General features: G+C 27.2%; 2 protein-coding genes across 3 annotated transcripts in view; one reads left to right on the top strand and one right to left on the bottom strand.

Annotated features, from left to right (window-relative positions):
• The window catches only part of LOC134837130 (lysine-specific demethylase 3A), a 42935-nt gene extending 33169 nt beyond the window's left edge, over positions 1 to 9766 (top strand). The window contains exons 3-10 of one of the 2 annotated variants that reach the window (XM_063852461.1): positions 1183 to 3253; positions 4591 to 4721; positions 4784 to 4947; positions 5007 to 5237; positions 5294 to 5508; positions 5575 to 5705; positions 6623 to 8621; positions 9624 to 9766. In XM_063852461.1, coding sequence (XP_063708531.1) covers positions 1183 to 3253; positions 4591 to 4721; positions 4784 to 4947; positions 5007 to 5237; positions 5294 to 5508; positions 5575 to 5705; positions 6623 to 8621; positions 9624 to 9628 — 4947 coding nt within the window. In that variant the 3' untranslated portion in view covers positions 9629 to 9766. Of the gene's footprint in view, positions 1 to 1182; positions 3254 to 4590; positions 4722 to 4783; positions 4948 to 5006; positions 5238 to 5293; positions 5509 to 5574; positions 5706 to 6622; positions 8745 to 9623 lie in introns of those variants that run through there. The other variant, XM_063852460.1, reaches the window with a different exon arrangement.
• A 1374-nt stretch (positions 9767 to 11140) lies between these two features.
• On the bottom strand, positions 11141 to 15069 carry LOC134831696 (organic cation transporter protein-like). The gene is made up of 5 exons (XM_063845498.1): positions 14631 to 15069; positions 13319 to 13556; positions 12826 to 13256; positions 12190 to 12760; positions 11141 to 11556 (listed from the first exon to the last, which is right to left on the bottom strand). Exons 1-5 carry the CDS (start codon positions 14771 to 14773, stop codon positions 11293 to 11295), a joined length of 1647 nt encoding a protein of 548 aa, XP_063701568.1. The 5' UTR covers positions 14774 to 15069; the 3' UTR covers positions 11141 to 11292.
• Between the last annotated feature and the right edge of the window lie 772 nt (positions 15070 to 15841).

Here is a 15841-nt window from a genome sequence, read left to right as displayed (position 1 = left end):
AAAAATTTAAATCTAAATTAAAAGTGTTTAATATTTTTTTATAAATTTAATTCAAGTCTAGAATTATTTTTTTAATTTGTCTTATATATATTTTTTTTTATTTTTCACAAATTAAAAAAAAAATATTTTTTTAAAATATAATTTTTTTAAAATTTTCTTAAAATAAAATATGTAAAATCTTATTTTTTTTTTTAAACTTTAAAATTATATAAAAAAATGAAAAATTTTAATTTTTGAAAATAAATTTTAATCTTTAGGTACTTAGAGTTTTTATAAATTATTTAAATTTTTTATTATTACAACTTAAAAAAATATTATTTTTTACAAATTATCTTAATATAAAATAAAAAAATAATTTTTTAAAATGATTTTAAATTTAATTAATTATTAAATTTTAATTTTTTATCGTCTTTTTTTTTCAAAGTTTTAAAATGATATTATGTAAATGAATTTTAATTATTTAAATATTTGAAAAAAATGTAATGAAATAAATGTATGAAAAAAAATAATTTTTGAACAACAATATATTAAAAAACAAAAATAAAAATAAGTAATTTTTGATAAATATTTTTCTTTGAAAATTAAAAGAATTTTAATATTTTTTTTTATTTTAAAAATTATGAAAGGGGTTTTTCTATAACTTTTTTTTCACAAATTATACTTATTTTATATTTTGAAAAATAAATCCTTTTCAAATTTTATAATTATTGTAAAGGAAATTGGTTTATTTTTCTTAATTCTATTTTTTATTATAAAAATAAATAAATAATTATTAAAAATGACAAAAATAAATCAATATTTAAAATTAAATTTAAGAAAATATAATAAAATAGAAAAATAGAGAAAATAAATAGAAACAAATTTTAATTATTTAAAATGATTTTTAAAAATTAAAATTTATTAAAATGAAATAAGAAAATAATTTAATATTTTAAATGAAAATAAATTAATATATTTTTGTAAGTGCTTTATTTTTTTTTTAATTTTTCACGCATAAAAATAAAAAAATCAGAAGAATTTTTTTTTGTTCAAAAATTTTTTTAAAATAATTTTTTTTCATAAGCTTTTAAGATTTTTTTCAAGAATGTATAAAATTGCGAATGTACAATTTATAATATTTTCCCCCTTGACACTTTAAAGTTGTTTTTCCTGAAGTTAATCCCCTTTTTTAATCTCTTTTAGCATCAACAACAACAGCAGCAGCAGCAACAGCAACGATCACCATGGAACAGCACGTTGCCATTGAGCGTTCATCCTCCCCTGAGTCACTCGTCAATTCTCATGCCCGGCATGTTGACATCCGCGCCGCAATCTGTGTTAGCACCGCCCGTTCCTCCGACGCAAGCCACAATTAGCATAACATCGAGAACTGATCTTAGCAAAAGTAGTCAAAACTTGTCGCAATTGAATTCGCAGCAATTGTACGAGGCACAACGAAAAGTCGCCCTTGGCATTCCCCCAAACTACCAAGCGGATCGCAGTCGAAAGGAGTTCGATAAGCAACGAAATGACTATTTCAACTCGTTCATGTCGCGCATGCCGCTCGATTGGAGTCAACAAGCGGAAATTGAGAAGCAACAACAACGCGTGCATGCCCAAGTTCAAGCCCACGTGCAAGCCCAAGCGCAGCAACAGGCCCAGCAGGCGGCGCAAAAACAAGCGCAGCAACAAGCTCAAGCTCAACAGCAAAAACAGATGCAATATTCGCAAAAATACGCGGCAATTCCGCAGCAACAATCGCCCTCCGCGAAGCCAGATTTGTACAAATTGGGCTCAGATGCCGCCAGCATAACGCCCATCGGCTATTCATTCGCGCCGTATATCGCGCGAGACTCCAAGGGACAGCTGAAAGAGCATCCGTCGCCGCAGTTGCTGCACGAAATGCAGCAAAATAGTCAGTCGGGCGTCATCGTGAAGCACGACACAAAGTCATCGCAGCAAAAAAGTTCGTTGCATCAGCCGTACGCGAATATTCCGTCGTCAGTTTCGCATCATCCGGCTTACGATTCGTATCCGTCGGCACCCGTTGTGAACAATTCCGATCGCTATGCACGTGGTTTGGCCACAATTTCGACATCGCCGCAAAATCAACAACAACCCCCATCGCAAAAACAATCGCCGCAGCCAAGTCATCGTCAAACGCCGCCAAATTCGTCGTACAACATGATTGTCGTCGGCAATCCGGCGAAACAAAAAGTCTCGTCGCCCGCCCCATCTCACGTCTATGGCAAACCGGAGCCCGCTTCGCCGATGCACACGCCGCACAATCGAACGCAAGAAGTCCCGCAGCCGCATCCCGCAGTCAAACCCATTTTTCATCAGCAAATTTACGGTCCGCCCATGGCGCATACCTCGCGAACTCCCGAAACGAAGCAAATTTACCCATCGCCCACGTCAAATCTGCGTCCCCAAACTCATTCTGTGCCAATTTCTGGTATTCCATTGCAACTTTCCTCAAGTCCGTTGCCGCCGCCGCCCGAATCTCACACCTCGGGTGTTTCGCCGCATCACTTGGATGTCGTCAAAAACTTCAGCACGAGTCCCAAGATGCGCGGAGGTCCCTCTCCGGTTAGCGAACAAACGCAACCCTTGGATTTGGGAGTCGCTTCGAGCAGCAAATCGCGCGAAAATGACTCGGGACGACGAAAAGCCTCGCCATTCCCCGTTACGAGCTTGATCGAGACGAAAAAGATGCGCACGGAACCGCCCTCGTCGCAAATTTCACACACAACCATCGAGCTGCTTCATTCGCAGCAACTGAATTTGAGTCAAAAAGAAACTCAGGACGAGAAAAAACCAAAATTCGAGCCGATGCAAGTTGATACGCCGAGTCCGCAGGGAAGAATTACCCCGAAATCCGTCGAGGCGACAAATAACAACAACAACAATTCGAATAGCGGATCAGCTACGCCAACTCCTCCGTCGACGCCGCAATTGCAAAATACGACGACAGAAGCCCCGAAAGTAACAACAACGACTCAATCGACGACGACGACGACGAATCAAACGACGACAACAACAACAACAAGTTCCTTTACAGCGCCGCGTCACTTGAAGAAGGCATGGTTGCAACGACACACGGGCGAAGATATCGAAGATACGACGGGCGTCATTGGCAGCGGAAATTGCATTAAGTTGCCGTTGAAGCTGGAAAATGCAGCGGGACAAATCAAAACGAACACTCTTGTGACGGGAAACGGTAAAGAGGAGCCGGCAGCCAATAATGTCAAGGAAGAGAATAACTCGGTTTCAGGTAAATTAATTATTTTCATTTTTTCTTTTGAGTGTATTTCAAGTTTTCTTGAATGAAAAAATTAAATGAAATATTTTTTTTAAACTTTTTTTTTAATTAAAAAAAAATATTTCAAGAATAAAAAAATTTTTTTCAAAAAAAATACAAAAATATTTTAAATAATTTTAAAAAAATAATAATTTGGTAAAAATTATCAAATTTTAAAGAAATTAAAAAATTTGAAAAAAATTAAAATATATGAAAAAATTGTCTCACAAAATATTATTTTATTAAAAATATTTAATAAAATATTGAAAAAAATTAATTATTTAAAATTTTATAAATTTTCGTTTAAATTATAATTTTTTGAACATTTTTATTATCTAAAAAAAATAATTAAAAATTAATTCATTAAAAAATAAATAATTAATAAAAGAATTAATTTTAAACATTATTTTTGAAAACAAAAAAATTAAAATCATCAACTTTAGAAAAAATTTAAAGTACCTATATAAAAATATATTTTTAAAATTTTTTAAATATATTTTATTATCTTTTTTTTATAAAAAAAAAAAATTTGGCTCACAAAATACAATTAAAAAAAAAAAATATAAATTATTATCAAAAAATTTATTTCAAAATTAATAATTTCATAAATTTTTGTTTAAATTTTAATTTTTTTAATTATTATAATTTTATGATATTTTATTTAATTTTTTATTTCTTGAAAAATTATTTCTTCTGTTTGATTCAAAAAATAATTTATCGTACTTTTATTTTAAACCTTTCTTATGTTTATTTTTTTTTCACTTTTTCGAGACAAAAATTTTAAACCAAATTGAAATTAATTAAATTTTTATTTTAAAATTAAAAGAATCTTAAAATTTTTTTTTTTTTTTAATTTTTAAAAATTTCGATTCAAAATATGAAATTTAAATTTTTCTAAAAAAAAAATATTCATTAAATTAAAAGAAAAATCATAAAAATTAAATTCAAATAATTTAAACGAAAATTTATAAAATATCAAAAAATTATTTTAAATAAAATTTACAAAAATATTAAAAATTTTTGTTTGTTTAAAAATTAAAAAAAATTTCGAATTTTAACAAAATAATATTTTGTGAGACAAGTTTTAAAAAATGAAAAAATTCACAAAATTTGAAAAATTAAATAAGAACTTAAAAAAAATGAAAAAAATCATGAAAGCTTAAGAAAGTAATAAAAAAAATTAAAAATTTCATTAAAAATATTAAAATTTAAATTTAAGAAAATTTTTAAAAATTAAAATGCGCTTCTATGAAAAATTTTTAATCTCATATTTTAACTAATATTCTCTCAATTTCCCCTTTTTTTTACAGAAAACAAGCTAGTACAAATGAAGAAGGGACGCGAAACTTCCAACAGTAATAACGTACAAAGCAATTCCAACAACAACAAAGACGAAACCAACGAGAGCAACGAGCAGAAGGATGCTTCCGGTTCCGATATTGTAAGTTTTAATCCCATTCCGTGCTTGAAAAATTTATAAATCTTCAATTTTTTGCATTTCAGGAAAGTGAAAGTGAGAAAAACAGCGACACTGATAAGGAAAGCGTGTCAGGCAAAAGTGATTCAGGCACGAAACGAATCAACAACGGCACACGACACTCCGTCACGAGCAGAAATGAGCCCCGCAAACGAGGAAGAAAGCCAAAATTAATCAAAGAAGAGATCAAGTAAGAAAATTTTTTCATGAAAAATTAAAAATTTTATTAAAAAAATTTTTTTTTCGTAGTTTAAAGAAGAAACAAATAATCGCAGCAGTCAAAGCAGAAAATGATCCATTTTGCAAGCCACCGATTGCTCAACTCAAAAAGACTGGCGAACCATTTTTGCAGGATGGACCGTGCTTCGAAGTTGCACCAAAACTTGCAAAATGTCGCGAATGCCGCTTGACGCCGAGCCAACGTTTCAAAACTGTCGCGTCGAATATCTTTTGTCGCTTTTATGCGTTCAGGAAGCTCAAGTAAGACAAAAAAAAATATTTTTTTTCAAAAAATAATTTTTAAAATATTTTTTCAGATATAACAAAAATGGTCAATTAGCGATAGCGGGATTTTCCGATCCAATTCACGATCCAAAGGAAGACGATCTCAAGCTCTGGGTGCCTGATGTTGATTCGCCGCCCCCTGATTTGGACTTGCAAGTTGCGAGATTCTTGTTGGCGCAAGTAGCTGATCAATTTTGTGATTTGTTGCATCAGGAGAAGGAAGCTCTCAAGGAGAATATGTCTGATGGTGAGTTTTTATTATTATTTTTTTTTAATACAAAAATTTGATTTTTAACATTTTTTAAAATTTTAGATAAGACTGTCGCATGGAAACGCGTTGTACAAGGCGTTCGTGAAATGTGTGATGTGTGCGAAACGACACTCTTTAATTTCCATTGGGTGTGCGAGAAATGTGGTTTTGTCGTTTGTATTGATTGTTATAAGGTAATGATAAAAAAAAATATTTTTTAATTTTTTTAATTTTATTTTTTAAAATTTATTTTAATTCAAATGTTTTATTTTTTTAAATCACAAAATGTTTATTTTTTAAATTAAATTAATTATTAAATGTTTTTTTATTTAATTTTAATAATTTTATTTGTGAGGAAATTAAAAAAAAAATAATATTTTAAAATTTATTTTTTATTTAAATAAACATTTTTAATTAAACAAGATTTATTTTTTGATATTTTTTTAATTTTAAAAATTAATTTTTTATTTTATTTATTTAAATGTTTAAATTAAATGAAATTAATTTTTTCAAAGATTTAAATTTTTAATTTTCAATTTTTTTTTTAATTCAATTTTAAACTCAATATTTTTATTTTTCGAATAATAATTTTAATAATTTAATTTCATTTTTATATTTTTTTTCAAATATTTTATATTTTATAATTTTATTTAATTTTTAACTTTTAAATATTTTTTTAATTTTTTTTTTAAATTTTTTTAAAATAAATTTTTTTTAATTTTATTTTATTTAAATGTTTAAATTTAACAAAATTAATTTTTTATTATTTTTTCTCATAAATTTTAAAATTTTTAATTAATTTTTTTTTTCAATTTTTTTTTTTGATTTTAATTTTTTTTCATCAAAATTTCTTTTTTTCATAATTTTAAAATTTTAAATTTATTTAATTAACTTTTTTAAAAATAATTTTTTTACATTTATTATTTTTATTTAATTTTTTTATTTTATTATTTTTTTTAATTTTTTTTTTTAATTAATATTTTTTTTTTATTTATAAATTATATTTTTCACATTATTTTTTTTTTAATTTTAACAAAAATTTTAAAATTAAATAAATTTTAACCGAAATATCAAAAAATATTAATTTAAATTTTTTAAAAAATAATTTCAGAGTCGCAAACACGACGGCGAAGACGAAGACGACAAGAAAAAGCGCAAATTGTGGGGCGAACCATCAAAAGATCGCGACGAATTCTCATGGCTCTTGTGCTCAAATCGCAGCGCGCACGATCAGGAACGTCTCATGCTCACACAAATCATCGCTGGCGACTCTCTCAACGCTTTAGGTCGTCAAGCACACGAGCTGCGAGCCCTCTGGGACATTCAACAGTACTGCGGCTGCCCGATGAGCAAAGATCCTCCGCCAAAAGCAATGAAAACTGTGTGCAAAGAGTACATAACAAAACTCCTGAAGAACGAAAACGCCAAAAATAAATCCCTCGACTGCAAAAACAACTCAATAAAGGTCGAAAACGACGCCAGCGGCGACGGCGAGAACCAAAACTCGTTAAAATGGCTCGCTGATGTCGCATTGAAGCAAGAACCGGGCTTGAATGGGTTCGAAGACGACAAAAATAACGTCGACAAGGAACTGGAAGACGACGATGGACATTCCGCACTGCGAAATTTGCTGACAAGACCTTCGAGCAAGAACAAGGACGGCGAATCGTTCAAAAAACCACCCAAAAAGACAAAAATCGAGTCGAACGATGTGATTGGGAAGTACAATAAAGGCGAAGAAGAGACAGATATCACGAGCAAAAGTGTCGAATTGAAGCATTTTATCACGAAAAATCGCAAAAAACGGAGTTACATGCCAATTCGCATCATGACGCATCAACAATCGAACGTTTTGTATCCGAATATTCCGCATCAGTGGCTCTGCGACGGGAAATTGCTCAGGTTACTCGATCCGCATGCCGATAACTTCCGTTTGTTCCAAGAACAGTGGAAACGCGGGCAACCCGTGATCTGTTCCGATGTTTCAAAGAAGCTAAATATGAATTTATGGACTCCGGAAGCCTTTTCCAACGACTTTGGCGAAGACAAGAACGACTTGATCAACTGCATGAGCGGAAATATCGTCCCGAATCAGCCGATGAAGAAGTTTTGGGACGGGTTCGAGCACTTGACACGTCGTTTGAAGGACGATAACGGCCAAATGATGCTGCTGAAGTTGAAAGATTGGCCTCCAGCAGAAGATTTTGCCGAAATAATGCCAACTCGATTCACGGATCTCATGAAAGCGCTTCCCTTGGGTGATTATACGCAACGCGAGGGAAAGTTAAACTTGGCAAGTCGCCTTCCGGATTGTTTTGTGCGTCCCGATCTCGGTCCGAAGATGTACAACGCTTACGGATCCGCCCTTTATGCGAACAAGGGAACGACAAATTTGCATCTTGACATTTCGGATGCCGTCAATGTCATGGTTTACGTGGGAATTCCGCGCGATGGCAACGCTGACGAGCACATCAAAGAAGCTTTTCGTGCAATTGACTCCGCTGGATGTGATATTCTGACACGGCGTCGTGTTCGCGAGAAAAACGAACTTCCGGGCGCTCTTTGGCACATTTACGCCGCAAAAGATGCCGACAAAATCCGAGATTTGCTCAATAAAGTGAGAATCGAGAACGGCGAGCGACTTTCGCCCGATCAAGATCCCATTCACGATCAAAGTTGGTACTTGGATGGTCCGTTACGTGAACGCCTGTACAAAGAATATGGCGTCGAGGGATATCCCATCGTGCAATGTTTGGGCGATGCCGTTTTTGTACCTGCCGGAACGCCGCATCAAGTCAGAAATTTGCACAATTGCATCAAAGTCGCGGAGGATTTTGTGTCGCCCGAGAATGTTTCGCACAGTTTTCAATTGACGCAAGAATTTCGCGAGCTATCCGATACTCACAGCAATCACGAGGACAAGTTGCAAATCAAAAATATTATTTATCACACGATCAAAGATGCGATCGCTTGTTTGTCGCATTTGGTTAGCAATGAAATCAGCGAGAGTCAGTCGTCGTCATTTACGTTCCCGAATCAAAGGAACAACAGTCCGAACTCGTCGTCGTCCAATACGCTGCAAAGTAATGCAATTTCGACGAGCGTAAAGTGTGAGCCAGCTGACCAAATTAAAGTCGAATCGAATATTTAAATGAGAAAAATTTAATGAAAATTACTTGGCATAATTTTACAAAAAATAAAAACGAATAAATTTGATTATTTCACTTTTTGTTTCAAAGAGAATTTTATGAAAAATAATAAAAAAATATTTTTTTTTAATATTAAATAATTCTTTGTATTTTTTTTTATTAAATTTCAAGTTAAATTAATTCATTAAAAAAATTTTTATTTAAAAACAAAATTAAAAGAAATTATTTTTTTATTAAAATCATAAAAATTCATTAAAAAAATTATTTAATAAAAAAAAATTTAAAAAATAATTTAATTTTATTAATTAATAATAAAAATATTTTTTGTGTTAATTTAATTCATCAAAAAAAAATAATATTTTTTAAAAAATTATTTAATTTTTATATATTAAAAATTTAATTAAAAAAAATTAATTTAAAAATATTAAAAATTTTATTTTTTTTTGTTCAAATAAAAAAAAATATTTTTTTGTGGTAATTTAATTCATTATTCATTATTTTTTAAGATTTTTTTTTAAACAAAATCACATTTCATTTTTATTAAAATTCATTCAAAATTATAAAATTTTTAAAAAATAAAAAAATGTATTTTATTTATTAATTATATAATTAAAAATTATTTTTGACAAAATGTATTTTTTTAACTTCATTTTTTTTTTTAAATTAATATTTTTAAAAAATTAAGAAAATTTAATAACTCAAGAAAAAATTATTTTAATTAATTTTAAATTTTTTAAACTTATTTTTTTATTTAACTTAATTTTTAAATTTATTCAGATAAATTTATTTTCTTTTTATTTTAATTTTTTCTAATTTTAAAAATTATTTATCATTTTATATAATTAATCATTTAAATTTGATTTTTTTTATTTTTTCAAAATTTTTCATAAAAATCTAAAAAAATTAAAATAAAAAGTGAAATAATTAAATTTATCCCTTAATTAAAAAAAAAAATAAATTTAGTATGATTTCTTTCTGAGCAAAGCATTGTGATGAGTAAAACTATCGTTTTTATCGAGTAAGAAAAAAAAATATAAAAATTAAAACAAAAGAACTAAAAAAAAACATTTAGAGATATGAAAAATGTGATAAAATTGTTTTAATTGTGTAAAATACAAAACAAACAATTATACTACTACTTTATAACTATTAAAATTAACATTAACTCGTGTAAGAAAACAGAAGCTTTTTTAATGTAAAAATTCATCATTGTACTAAATATGCTGTCAAGTAAGTGTGAAAAAAATATTTAAACAAAAATATAAATAAATAAATAAAAACGCCAAAAAATTAAATAAAATTAAATATCGAAAATTTGGCGCTTTCAAACTCATCCAAAAAAGTAAATAAAAAAATTAATTGTGAATTTGTAAAAAAAAAATACAAATAAAAAAAATAATTGTACTACTACTTACATACCGATAAAAAGAAAAAAAGGACAGAAAAATGATGAAAAAAAATTTTAAATTGTTAAATTCCAATTTTTTAATGTTTCCAAAACACAAAAAAAAATAAATCGTCAGTGAAAAAAAAAATTTCTTGTACAGACAATTGTTGTAAATAAATATTAAAAATAGTTATTTTTATGAATAATTAAATGTTCAATGTAGGATCTAAGTATTACTATAGTAGTGATAAAGGACGCAGACAAAATAAAATTTAAATTTAAAAATAAAGAAAACAAAAAAAAAACTGAGAAAAAAATCGCTTAAACCCTTTTTTATTAAATAAAAAAAATAATTACTTTAGTTTATTTTACAAATTAAATAAAAATAAAAAACAAAAAATAACGAATAAAAATCTTTTTTAATACTATGCTCTGTAATAATAATAAAAATTAAAATAAAATAATAATAACAAGAAGTAAACTATATAAATAAATATTATAACATAATTATGTAAAAATAAATAATAATTAAAAATTAAAGAAGTAAAAAAAAAATAAAATACGAGTATAATGTAAGAAAGTAAAAAAAACAGCCGAAAAGTGAAGAAAGTAAACATTAATATGGTCATTTATTTAGAAATGCCATCATTCTCAAAAAAAAAAAAAAATCGGTGGTATTTAACTCTTCAGAAAAAAAAATTAAAAATAATGTTTTACTTTTATCAATTTTTATTGCGTAAGGACGTGTCTTAAAAATATTTTAATAAACATAGTGATGAAAAAATGGAAAAAAATAATTTTGTGTGTTTTATTTTGTACTTTTAAAAATTTGTTCCTTCATTTGAGAAGTCTTTACTTTGTTGGCTTGAATTATATTTTTAAATTTGGTAAGTTTTTTTTATTTTATTTTTTAAAATTTTATTTTATTTATTTTATTTTTAATTATTTTATTTTATTTTATTTATTTTATTTTATTTTATTTTTTTTTTTTTTTTTTTTTTTTTTGATTAAAATAAATAAAAATTTATTTAAAAATTCTAAATTTCAAATTTTAAAAAATTTATTTTAAAAATAAATATTTAAGTTCTTTTTTGAAAATAAAAAAAAATTTTTTTAAATATTTAAATTCTTTAAAATCAGTCAATTAATAATTTAAAAAAATATTTCGAAAAATTGTCCTTACATTAAAAAAAATTCTAAAAAACCTAAAATTATTTTTAAAAAATTTAAAATTATTCTTATAATTTAGTCTGTTGCTTGCGTGGTATTGCTTACATTGGTAACATTCTTTTTTCCCAAGTTCTCGGCATCTTCAACTGTTTCAGGTAATTTCGAGTTGAGCGTCTCAGGTAAGAGTAAAGTTAAGATTCCTCCGACGAAGGCAATGTTTCCGAAGAGTGTTAGAGGTAAACTCATGTCAATGTGTTCTAATAACGGTACAAATGGCGCCAAAAGAGCAGCAAATCTTGCACTTGTTGATAAAGCTCCGCATCCTCCGCTGCGAATTATCTAAAAAAAAAAATTTTTAATTTAAATTTAATTTTTAAAATAAAAATAATATTTTTCGATTTTTTTTTAGTTTTTCAATAAATTTAAAATTTTTTTTTTCAATTGCCATTAAATAAATTTTCGAGTACAAATTTTTTAACTTTAAAAATTTCAATTAGATTTTTTTATAAATATTTTTTTGTAATTTTTTTTCAATTTTCTTCAAAAATTTTTTAATTTTTTATTAAAATTTAAACAATAAAATAATTTTTAATAAAAAAATAAAATATTTTTTTTGCATTTTTCATTAAAAGTTTGGATAATTTTTTTAATTCTTTCAATTAAATAATTTATTTTAAAATTTTAATTTTATAAATTTTTAATAGAATTTTTTTTTAATGAAAAAAAAAAATAATAAAATTTTAATTTTTGGCATTACAAACTTTTTTCTGACACTTTTGTCAAAAAATTTTTTAAAATAAAATGAATATTCTTTTTTTGAAAAAAAATTAAAAATTATTTAATTAAATTATTAATTAATAAATTTCTCGCATTAAATTTTTAAAAATTTCTTACTTTTCATGAAATTTTTTCAAAAAAAAATTTTTTTTTTTTTAATTTTTTAAAAAATTATTTAATTTTTTTATAACTCACAGTCGGCAACATTTCCGTCGTATAGCAATAAATAATCCCAAAACTCGCTGTAATGGACAACTTTCCAACCAAATACAGGCAAATTGAGATCCATGGCTTCTCGACGTCGTTCAAATAGGCGCCTGCGCAACACATAATCCCGCAAACCATCATGAAACACGACATGGATGCCTTCCTTCCGACTTTGTTCATCGTATATTGCGCTGTGGCGTATCCCGGAATGGCAACTAACGACACAAGAATAAAATTAAGGTACTTGTTGCCACTTAAATTGACTGCACTGAGCGAAAATCCGTAATAAACGAAGGCATTTGCACTCCAATTGTAAAAAAGCACCAAAGCTCGAACTACCATCACGCGAGATCGCAAAAGTTCCTTCAACGTCGCATAAATTTCCTTCTTTTGAACGACAGGAACGACGATGCTCGAGTCACTTGTGTCACTATCTTGCGGAATTGGCTCAAAAGCTGTGAAAGTTTTGCCATTTACTCGAGCTGCTTTGCTTAAAATCGCATTTGCTTCACAAATTCTGCCTTTGGCGATCAACCATCGAGGCGATTCGGGTAAAAACCTAAAAGAAAAAAATTTAAAAAAATTAATTTTTCGATTTTTTTCATTAAAAAATTAATTTTTTACCAATAATAGGACACAAAAAGTAAGGGAGGCACTGAAGCAGCTAATTGTAAAATCACCCAATCACGCGAGAGCCACGCAATGAGACCAACAAACGCTTCTCCGCATGCGTAAAAATAGTTCAATCCCATACTTGCGACCTCCCGATTGGATTTTCCGACCATTTCTACGCCCAAAATGAACGCCAACGGATAACAACCAGCCGTTCCGATGGAATTTACGAACATGAAGAAGTAAAACCACACGAGATCCGGCGAAATTGTCTGTAAAACTCCCGTAATTGCCATCAGGAGAATTGAAAAAATGAAAATTATCTTCCTTCCGAAGCGATCAGCGAGAAATCCAGAGACGACAGTACCAAAAGCGATGCCTGCAAAGTGCATCGTACCCACGAGAGCTAATTTTGGTTCATTTTCGGGACATGTTATTAACCACTGATGTTGAAAAAGGAGGAAAATTAATAAAAAATTGATTTTTAGCATGAAAATTAACTTACATCATTGACAATTGATCTCTCATTTGGATCAAAAACCCATCGGTGACATCGAATTGTGTCGTTTAAGAAAGAATTTGGCTCACAAGTCGATACGTCAGGCTTTTGTTTGTAATAATAACATTGATCGGGCTCGAAAATTGTACTTGATCGGGTAATTTTGTTCGGCGGGACAGCATATGGGACCCAATCAGCATCGTAAATTATGTTATCTGTTGTTTCGCAGTATGGAACGAAGCATCTAAAATTAAAAATTTCATTAATTAGGTAATTAAAAAATCATAAGAATATTTTTTTGCGAATTTTTTTCAAATTGTTAAAAATAAATTTTTCAAAAATCTTCAATTATTTTTTTTATTTGTTTTGTATATAATTTTATTTATTTTTTATTTTTTTTTTTTAATTTATTGTATGTATTTCATGAATATATAATAAAATGAATTTAAATTTAATGAAAACTTATTATTAAAAATTAATTAATATTCAAAAATAAATTTCGTATAACTTTAATTTAGTTCATTGTATTTATTAAAATTTAAAAAAAAAAAATTTATTTAAAAAAAATAATTGAATTTAATTTTTATAAATTTAAAATGAAAATTAATTATAATTTTTAAATTTTTTTAAATTATTATTTTATTATTTATTTTTTAATTAATTTATTTCTTAATAGAAAAATTTTATTAAAAATTTAAAATTGAAATAATTCAAATAATTATATTTTTATTTATTTTAATTTTTTATTAAATAATTTATTTTTTTTAAGAATAATTTAAATTTATTTTTATTTATTATTCATATTTTTAAATTTAAAAGTTGGAATTTTATTGTCTTTTATATGAAAATTTAATATAATTTTAAAAATTAATTTAAATTATTAAATTTTTTAGACTGCTAATTTTTTTTTAAATTTAAAAAATTTATTTTTTTATTTAATTAATTTTTTTATCAAAATAAATTTTTGAATAAAATAATTTTAGAAATTCAATATAATAATAAAATTAAAAAATAAATAGAAAAATTAAATTTTTAAATTTATAAATAAAAATAATTTTTTGAATTAAATTTAAAATTAATTAAAAAATTAATTTTTTGCATTAATATTTTATTAATTTAATTTTAAAATTAATTATTTTTTAAACTTTTTATTTTAAATAATTATTTTAATAATAAATTAAATTTTTTATTATTTTCATAGATTTTTATTATTTTTATTAAAAATATTAATTTAATTTAATTAATTAAAATTTTTAAATACCTAATTTCTTTTCAGAAAATTTAATTTTTTTCGCACAAAATTTTTAAAAAATCTCACCTGTACTTTGGAATTGACGCCGTAAAAACATAAGTCAACGAATTCGCCGCACTAAAAATTACCGGCAAGCAAACCAACAAGTAGTTATGAATCTGAAACCTGCCAAATTCTCCAATTTGCTCCAAAATATTGTCCAAATCCATGATGTTACTTAGCTGCTTTGGCGTCAGAACGCGACTGTTTTTAATTAAAACTTTTTTTTTATTCTACGACTCCAATTTAATTCTTTTCATCGTTTTTTTTTCATACGAATGCACAATATTTTTTGTTTACGTACAACGCCTCATCTATCACAATTTACTCGAAATGTGTGCGAAATATTCATTAAACAATTAAAACACGAACGTCGAATGAATTGAATGAATTTAGTTGTAAAAGTGAAATTTATGGATGGCGCTTTTGAGTTATTCGAAATTTTGTCGACGGACGAGAAAAACTTTCAACAAATTTATGCGACGCTGGTCGTTCTTGATATTTTAGTTCATTAAACCGCGCGGGGTAAAAATAAATTGAGCTCTCCGCGTTGCTTTTAATTTAATTTTAGTTCGGAAAAATTCAAAGTTTAATTTTAAATTTCGCGAGAGAACATTTATTTTTGTTGCAAAAAGTCGTGCATTCGCTCGTCAACATGCGAAAAATAAACAAATCTTATCGCGTCGAAGGATCGACCTTGGGGATTTTGTCACTTTTAAGTACTCTCGGCAAGCGGTAAGTACTTTTTAAAACTCGTCAATTAATTCTAATTCATTGATTTTATTGCGTTTTAGAACGACAGCGATGCGAATTCTGGCTTAAAGTTACTCGTTCTGACACATCATCGAAACTAACTAACATCAACGAAGGTAGGAACGGAGCTATGCACCAACCTGTTGAATACATTCACTCACCGATTCACTCAAATTCTCGTCATATCATCATATGGTCAACCGGTTTTTGATGTTTTGGATGAGAGATTTTGTTATTGTTGACATTAGAAGAAGATTTTTTTTAAACTATCATGAAATAATTTTTTTTATTTAATGAGATATTTGCGTGTTTGGTTTAGAATAATTAAATTTATTCAATAAAAATGTTAAAAAGTTTGATTTTTTTTTTAAATCAGCAGTTATTTGTACGTAGGTAGAGCAATACAAAAGACAAGAATCCCCTATGTAAACATTTATACCGTGTATACCGTTTTAAAAGAGAGCAAATAAGAATGGAGATTGTAA

This window comes from Culicoides brevitarsis, chromosome 1, assembly GCF_036172545.1.
Source record: "Culicoides brevitarsis isolate CSIRO-B50_1 chromosome 1, AGI_CSIRO_Cbre_v1, whole genome shotgun sequence".
In the NCBI taxonomy this organism is placed as follows: domain Eukaryota; kingdom Metazoa; phylum Arthropoda; class Insecta; order Diptera; family Ceratopogonidae; genus Culicoides; species Culicoides brevitarsis.
The sequence above is the reverse complement of the archived record's forward strand: the minus strand, read 5'-3'. Positions and strand labels throughout refer to the sequence as shown.

What these genes read in the sequence shown, in the direction of transcription:
- LOC134831696 (XM_063845498.1), bottom strand. Translation starts at nt 14,773, where the DNA reads ATGGATTTGGACAATATTTTGGAGCAAATTGGAGAATTTGGCAGGTTT. An exon ending in AGAGATCAATTGTCAATGAT is followed by an intron (nt 13,257 to 13,318) that starts GTAAGTTAATTT and finishes TTTCAACATCAG; the next exon opens with TGGTTAATAACATGTCCCGA. An exon ending in CGACGGAAATGTTGCCGACT is followed by an intron (nt 11,557 to 12,189) that starts GTGAGTTATAAA and finishes TTTTTTTTTTAG; the next exon opens with ATAATTCGCAGCGGAGGATG.